Genomic DNA, 8693 nt, shown 5'->3' with positions numbered 1-8693 from the left:
GATATATGTATATATCCTTTCCAATTTTATGACTTATTTTGTGTTTGGAAATAGTGTTCTATATTTTCCTAAACAGTCCTTCCATTTTTATAGGACTTCTCTACTTTATGCCTGTGCCTATGGCCATCCAGAAGTGGTAACACTCCCAATACAGATGAAATGTGACATTGATCTCTGTGACAGTGACAATGGCACAACTCTGATTAAGGTAGATAGTAGTTGAAGAATGGTTTGATTAGAATTCCTAGAATAAAGATGCATTTTTTTTCCATTCAATTGTGGCTAGTTGCTGAAACTTGGGTTTTGTTAAACTTGAATATCTTGCACTGATCATCTCTGTCATGGTGAAATCTGACAGGCTGCACAATCCCAGGAGGAAGAATGTGCCATGATTCTGCTGCAGTATGGTGCACTTATCCCAATGTGATGGACACCAGTAGCAACACTGCTCTGCGCTATGCTATCTACAGTCAGGCCTCATGCACAGCATGAACCTGCTTTCCCGTAATGCAATCTTTGAAGCAAAAATCAAGATATAGTTTGATCAATTTTATTTATAATTATTTGACATCCATTTATTTTAACAGTGACACATATAGGGTTTCTTTCAATATTCATCCTTTTTAAAGAAGTTACAGGTTTTTTAAGGTAGCTAAAATAAATATTTGTTAAACAAGAAAAACTTATTGATCAATTTCTTTGTTTATTCAAATAATCTTTTCAGCCAATTTTTTTTCCTAATTAGAGTAGAATAAGGTCAGAAAGCAAAATTTGCCTTGGAAATAAGCTTCAGTGCCTTCAACTATTCCAACCATTCTTAGATTTGTTCTCTTAATATTATCTTCAATTTCTATAATATCCTGCGCATGGTAACTTAACGTCATTTTTTGTTGATAATGTTACTTTGAAGATTGTAATCTTTGTCTTCCAGGCTTGAGAATATGTCTTCTGCATGCTCTATTTTTCCCTTTCTAGGATTTCTAATTGACGTTTTGTAGAATCTCTCTCTTTATAGAAATGATATCATTCCACCTTTTTCTCTCTAGTTCATTCCTTACTGATCATTGATCATTTTAAATATGAACTTTCTAAATTCCTTCTCCAACATTTTCTTCTCATTGTCAGTGGGTTCAGTCTTTGAGGTGTTGTGCACTGTATGGTGTGCCTTTCTCCCTTTTTACTATTGTTTGTATATCTACCCATCTGCTGGGATGATTACCTCTTCTACTTTTATGCAAGATATTATTTAGTGAGGTTCTTTCCCGTAAGTGCCCTGGTCTGGGCAAACACCCAGGTATTGCTGCTCCTCTACGATGAGTATACTTTGTTGTTCCCAGTATAAGCACCACTTTGAGAGCAGATACTAAACTCCTATAACTGTAATCATGTCAGATCAAAACAATCTACTAGCAAAACTTAGGGTAGGAAAATGTGTAGAATGTGCTTTCCAATGTTCCTTTTGTCCAGGTATCAAATTGTAGTAATATTCTGCAATGGGTCAAGAAATTTGTTCTCAAAGATAAATTACTTTTATACTATATAGGCACTGAAAAGGAGAGGAGAGAAATATGGAAAAGGAAAACAGAGAAAGAAAAAAGATGAGAAAGACTAATAGAAAACAAGGTAAAAGAAGGAAAAGATGGGAAGGGTGCATGTGAGGCAGGAGCAGTAATTCAAGCAGGAAAAAGGGAGTAAGAAGAGAAAGTGTAAACCTGAGCTAGAAAAACAAAGAGAATAATTCCAGGTAGAGATAAAATTCTAGGAGGCTTTCTCTGGTCTTTGGTATATATGGGTTCCTGATATCTTTCTGCTTGATCATAGAATGTTAGGGTGAGACATTAACTTGTACAATGAATGTGAGTTACTAATTATTAAAGAATTTTTTCAAAAAGTTTTTAATACCCTTAAGATCCTGATGGGAATTCAAGGCACTACATTTTTTTTCCTGAAGTGTTCACAAGAGTATTTAGAGTCATATCATTAGTTTCAACTGCAGACCATATTCCAAGAAGTTCCTGTATTGGATCTTATCCTAGAAGCCATTTACTTGAACAATATTTGACAAATTGACACGTAAAGAGAACACCAGTGGGAAACAGATATGCAGTAAATGATGGTTTATTTAGATTTGATAGTCTCTTAGTGTGGGAGACCAACCAAACACGTGACTGAGTCACACTCCCTGGCTGGGTGCTGAGGTGCTCAGTTGCAGAAATGTGGCAGAGCTTTCCCCACCCTTCTTGGGTCCGGTGTCTCGTGCATGGGTGTGTCTTGCTACAGCCCCATGGGTGAAGCTATGCTCACCTGTTCCTTTGTAACATAACCCCTTGCCCTGTTTAGGATAGAATCTTCCATGGAAGTGCCTTGTATGTGTGTCCCCTTCTCTTACTGTGCCCTTGGGTGTGGCCTACCCAGGTGTCAGTCAACCTGCTGACAGTGGACATCATGAAGATAGACTCAGTCCCCTGAAACCTGACCCCTTGCCTCATTTGAATAGCTTCTCCTCAATAAAAGGGGTCAGCGTGTGCTCTCGCTCTCTCTCTTTCTGCGGACCCTTAAGGTCAGAGGAGCCGTCACAGCAACCCCAAAGAAAAAGGTATTTGTGTCTCTTGTGTGGTTATTTTGCACAGCCCAGTTAGCCTAGTTTAACTGGAGTGACCCCTGAGCCTTTTAGTCGTGAGAACAGAAACCCGGCATCTTAGCTCTATGCCAGTTGTACTTGCTGCTGCTCTGTAGCAAGGGTCCCCTTTTCTCCAAGTTATCATATCATTTACATCACTGACCTTGAAACCCTTCTGACAGTCTAATTAAGGACCACCAGAATTCCTCTCAGAGTTCCATTGAAGACTTTTTGATTTCCTTTAATCAAAATCTTTTGACTTCCTCTTACCTTCAGCACAAAGGTATCCTGAAGATTGCTGTAGGATTTTTTCTTATAAAATTTCAGCAATAGCTATTGCTATCAATACCAGTATTAGGTATTGACATATGATGAACCACTTCAAAATCCATTCTTTGAAAGCAATATTTATTTCGTTCATAATCTGCAGTTTAGTCATGGGTCAGTGAGGCCAGCCAAATTCTTTTCCTTTTGAAATCATCTGTGTGAATGCAAGCTGGCTTTGGGGACTAGAATCATCTGAAGTCTCCTTAATCCACATGACTGTGTGTTGAAGCTGATTTAGTCTGGTCATACGGAATGGTTGTTATCCAAAGCATGATATAGGAAGTCTCCCGGGGGCTCAGAAAAAAGCCTTATGATATTTGGATTCATATTTGGGGGGGGAATAAAAGAAACTAGCCTGATTGTTTTGTTTAAACTCTTGTTTTAGCATCCATTTGTTGATTAAGGTCTAAATAAGTGAGAATGATATTCATAAAATGACTTTAGAAAATAAGGGGAGTGAAAATGGCATTAAGAGGTAAAGGGCTTTCCACTAAGAGGTGATAATCAATTTTTGGATAAGAAAACTCATAAAACAGTCCTAGAAAATTACAACTCCAAGATCAAGTGTGATGGGCTGGGAAAAAGTGAGGCATGACCAGACCAAATCAGCTTCAACACACAGTCATGTGGATTCAAGGACTGCATTGGATTCTCGGACTGCATATGGTTTTTTACTTTGCTGATTTTGTGAATAATTTGATGGAAACCATTTTCGGAATATAGATTGCATTATAGTTCCTTTGTTCCTTAACTATCTTAAATTATTAAAAGTTTGAACAAAAAGATTCACAACTGAGTATAAGTAAAACTTTGTTATTAGATTTCTGTGAGACTATTCCTAGACTACCATATTCATTTCCAAATTATATTATTTGATTCATGCAGTTAGATGTTCTTTGGAAATTTCAAAATCTCCACAATGTGCACATCTAGAAAATAGAAAATAGAAAATCAATTTCTGAGGAGGAGGTTCTATCAATGATAGGATTGAAAATGACATGTGAAAAACTGGAAGAGGAGAAAAAGCATTTGGCAGAAGAAATACTAATCCTCCAATGCTCTAGAGAGGATAATATGGCGGTAGTGGATTCAATAGAACACCATGAAAGGGCAAGTGAAGAGACAGCAAGAGAGGAAACATTGGAGGAAATGGTACAATTTTTTACAGGTGAATTAATTTATCTGTGATGTGCTTTAGTTCATTCACTGCAAAGTATGTCCTGCATGCCTATGTAGTATGGATTTCCTCTATTCCATTTAGCAATGTTTTCAAAATTTTTAGAAGAAACACACCATGTTTGTCCCTTCAAATATTGCAGAGCTCATCATTATTAGAACTGAATGGATCCTTCAGAATAATAATTTTCACTCAAGAATCATTTGAGGTCCCAGGTGTCGTTGTGAGTGTGGGGGGCGGGGAGTGTGCAAACTGGGGACTGCTCAAAAAACTAGGGAGTCCGCTGAAGAGCTGAAGCTCGAGACTTCTGCCTGGGCTTCGGGAGCGTCTTTGCTGTTGTGGACCAGGGCCGCGCCTTCCCCGACGCTCAGCCTTCCCGGCTTTCTTGTCAGCTGGGCCCAAAGGAAGAGAAAATGATCCACAGTCTGTTTCTCATAAACTGTTCTGGTGACATATTTCTAGAGAAGCACTGGAAGAGTGTTGTGAGCCAATCTGTCTGTGATTATTTCTTTGAAGCTCAGGAGAAAGCTGCTGATGTTGAAAATGTACCACCTGTCATTTCAACACCTCACCACTACCTCATCAGTATCTACCGCGATAAGCTCTTCTTTGTGTCTGTCATACAGACTGAAGTGCCACCTCTCTTTGTTATTGAGTTCCTACATCGAGTTGCTGACACTTTTCAGGACTACTTTGGTGAGTGTTCGGAGGCTGCAATTAAGGATAATGTGGTCATAGTATATGAGCTCTTGGAAGAAATGTTAGACAATGGATTTCCACTGGCAACAGAGTCTAACATTTTGAAAGAACTGATTAAACCACCTACAATTCTACGTTCTGTTATCAACTCTATTACAGGCAGTAGTAATGTTGGGGACACACTCCCCACTGGGCAGCTGTCCAACATTCCATGGCGCCAGGCAGGAGTAAAATACACAAACAATGAAGCCTATTTTGAAGTCGTTGAAGAAATAGATGCAATTATAGATAAATCAGGATCTACAGTCTTTGCAGAAATTCAAGGAGTCATTGATGCTTGCATTAAGCTATCTGGAATGCCCGATCTCTCTCTCTCTTTCATGAACCCAAGGCTTCTAGATGATGTCAGTTTCCACCCCTGCATCAGATTCAAGCGTTGGGAATCTGAACGAGTTTTGTCATTTATCCCTCCAGATGGAAATTTCCGACTCATATCATATCGTGTCAGCTCACAAAATCTAGTGGCAATACCAGTGTATGTGAAACACAATATCAGCTTTAAGGAGAACAGTTCTTGTGGCAGATTTGATATAACAATTGGACCAAAGCAAAATATGGGAAAAACTATTAAAGGAATTACAGTGACAGTTCACATGCCAAAAGTTGTGCTGAATATGAACCTGACACCAACACAAGGCAGCTATACATTTGATCCAGTCACCGAGGTATTAACATGGGATGTGGGGAAAATCACTCCACAAAAGCTTCCAAGTCTTAAAGGACTGGTAAATCCTAGCCTCAACATACAGTTCAAGATCCAGCAGCTTGCTATTTCAGGCTTAAAAGTAAACCGCTTGGACATGTATGGGGAGAAGTATAAGCCATTTAAAGGAGTCAAATATGTCACGAAAGCTGGAAAGTTTCAAGTGAGGACATGAGAAGAGGCCAAAATTCCTCAACAAGATCAATTTGTTTTCAAGTGTCATTACAATTTATTATTAGGTACCAAATGGGCGGTAATACATATTCTAGTTAAAGCATTTGTGTTGAGCTATACACCACTAACAAAGTTATTTAGAAATTGATGTAGGGTTCTTAAGGAGCTTTAAGCTAAGGAATCTTTTCTAATGACTTAGCTTATTTTGTATATTTTCACTTAGGAAGATTATGGAGGTGATTTCTTCCATAGGTGGGTACCAGCTGGATGCTGCACACTGTAACAGGAAAGGCAGAAGACTACATTGATAACCTCACTTGCTCTCCTAAAGCCAGTGAATTGGTCTTATTCAGCAGGAACTGTCTCAATCAGTGATGTGACATGTCAGGTGCAGCCAAATGTCACACCTCCTGATCTTAGCCATCCCAGTCCTATCTGTCCTAACAGAGGAAATTCCCCCCACCCAAGAAGTTTACAAAAACTGCCTCTTCATGTGTTTGCCTTATTCAGCTTTTCACTTGTGCCATTAAGAAAGCACTGTAGCAAAAGCCACTTCCACATGGCCCTGGCAGGGATCACTACTGCTCCATGTTCCATTCACACTGTACTTGGTATTGTATTTTTTATAATAAGATTTTTATGTAAAGCTCAAGATTTTGATTTACAAGGACCTTGCTGTAGTAAATACCATCTCGACTTTGTGCCACCGGTTCAGCTGTTAGCACAGTAAAAATCATTTGTATCAAAGGGGCAAATGCTTTATTATGGCAATAAAAGGGAACATACTTTTGCTTTCAGGAAGTCATTACAAGCATAAGTGTTTGTGCTTTTTAAGCAAATTAAGGTAGAAAAGAGAAACTTAGGTGAAACTTTAGCCATCTTCATGCTTTATACAGCTTTATCCAACATCGCTTATCCCACAGTTAACCTAAATGCCTCATGCCCTAGTTCAGCAAGAGGAGGAAAATGTATCTGCCTCCTCTTGCTGAATATGCGTGCATCCCTTTTCTTTAGAGGGAACTCCATTTCATACCATGTGCATGTCAAGGCTATTATGATGACTCCCTCCTAAAACTGTTGCACAATTGTCAGTGCAGTAATTTAATATCTCTGCTATACTGACAACAGTATGTGGAAGAACCTTATTGAGGCAGAAACAAAATTCTTAGTAACATTTATGATACCGTATTGATCATCATGATTAGAAAGTCAGTCTGTAGTTGTTACCATTTCATCAACTTCATTGGTTTAGTACTCCTTGCCCAATTATTTTGCCTTGTTATACATGAAAAAATGAAGGGAGGCTAGAAGTTAAAACTTAAGTACTGAAGTACTCTTCCTGTTTCTTTGTTGTTACTTGTGCTATTAAGTTTTCTTCTCCTTGTGGCTCCATTCTTTTTTCTTTTATTGTTTCAGCTTATAACTCTCTTTTCCCTGCCACTTTAGGGTTATCTTACAGTCATCTCATTTATTTTGTCAAGCACTGGTGGTTGGTGCACCCCTGTACAGTAGCATTCTTACCTTTGCTTGCCTAGGGCATCCAGTCTGACTTTCAAATAGTAACAATGGCACTTTTTACAACTTATAAATTTGTAGAGTAACCAATCTCAGATTGGCAGCTAGAGTCAAAATGTTGCCAGATATTTATTCCCTTTATCTAATATTGCTTTATTCAATTGCTTGTCCTATTTTTATTATCTTAGAGTTCTTTCCTCAAAAGAGCAATCAGAGCATTTCCTTTTCTTTCTTCAGAATCCCTAATCTCAACCATCCATACCTGAACTATACAATTTTCTTCCTGTGATGTCTTATATTCAAGTAGAATGTATGCCAAGAGTCCCTTGCCTTTATCAGTTTCTGCTAAAATTTCCAAGTAGAATTTTTCCTTCTACAATTAAATTATTGTATTTATTTTAAAAAAGAATCATTTGAGTTTTTAGACTGGGTGGCATAAAGCAAATATACTAGGAAGAAAGGAAGGAATAATGATGTAGAATAGTTCTTTGCTATCTTAAATTATTAAAAGTTTGAACATATATGTTACTCCCTGACTCATCTAATTACAAAAAGATTCACAGCTGAGGATGTAACACAGAGGTAGAGTACTTGCCTAGCAGGAGAAAGGAAGGACATGTGTTTGATCTCAAGCACGACATAATATATAATATAAATAAATAACTAAAAGGAAAACAGAAGAATGATTTAAATCATTTTATTATGCACATTTAAGGTAGCTTGTATCATGTAAAGAGCTTCTTGTTTTTTTAAAACTCCATCTTTTTTTCAAATTTTAAAAATTGCTGTCTTATTCTGTTAAAAGAAAAATGCATAATGAATTTTTGTATGACAATTATATCTAAAATATATCCTTTTAATTGGCTATAGGCACAAAACTATTTACATCAGTTAAGAGACTATCACAGTGCTTCAGTGAGAAATCAGATGAAAATGAGAATTCAATTAATGGAGTCCCAAATCTGTGAAATGACCACTCAAGCTTATTTTTCTAAAATAGAGATGGAAAAGTATAAACAACTCTATTTAGAAGAAATTGACATTAGAATATCATTGTCAGATGAACTTAACATGTTAGTGAAATCAATATCATAGGAAGTACATTAAGCTGATAAATTTGAAAAGAATACCGTTTTATGAGCCACATTCATAAGGTGAGCATAATGTGAAATTGACAGCCTATGTTTGTATCATATTGGGGTAAATGAACTTACATTTAGAATATGAGTGCAGGGTCCTTTCTGTATCTTCCCCCTTTTGGGGGTTCATATGGACTTCTTTCCCCATAATATTCCTGTATTGTTAACTGATCACTTATTGTTTACTCTTTAACTAATGTTATGTTAAACATGTTATGAGTGACATGGTAACAAAAGTGCTTGTCAGCATTCCCTCAGATAGATGTGTGAATAAGTGTA

The 8693-nt window shown here is 37.4% G+C and overlaps 1 protein-coding gene across 1 annotated transcript; it reads left to right on the top strand.

Annotated features, from left to right (window-relative positions):
- The first annotated feature begins 4497 nt into the window (after positions 1-4497).
- LOC308652492 (AP-3 complex subunit mu-1-like) lies at positions 4498-5791 on the top strand. Its single transcript, XM_081300335.1, has one exon. It carries the CDS (start codon positions 4538-4540, stop codon positions 5759-5761), a length of 1224 nt encoding a protein of 407 aa, XP_081156461.1. The 5' UTR covers positions 4498-4537; the 3' UTR covers positions 5762-5791.
- The last annotated feature ends 2902 nt before the right edge of the window (positions 5792-8693 follow it).

This window comes from Spermophilus citellus (assembly GCF_964194105.1).
Source record: "Spermophilus citellus genome assembly, chromosome: 6".
NCBI lineage: Eukaryota > Metazoa > Chordata > Mammalia > Rodentia > Sciuridae > Spermophilus > Spermophilus citellus.
This window is presented reverse-complemented; position numbering and strand designations above follow the sequence as displayed.

What these genes read in the sequence shown, in the direction of transcription:
- LOC308652492 (XM_081300335.1), top strand. Translation starts at nt 4,538, where the DNA reads ATGATCCACAGTCTGTTTCTCATAAACTGTTCTGGTGACATATTTCTA.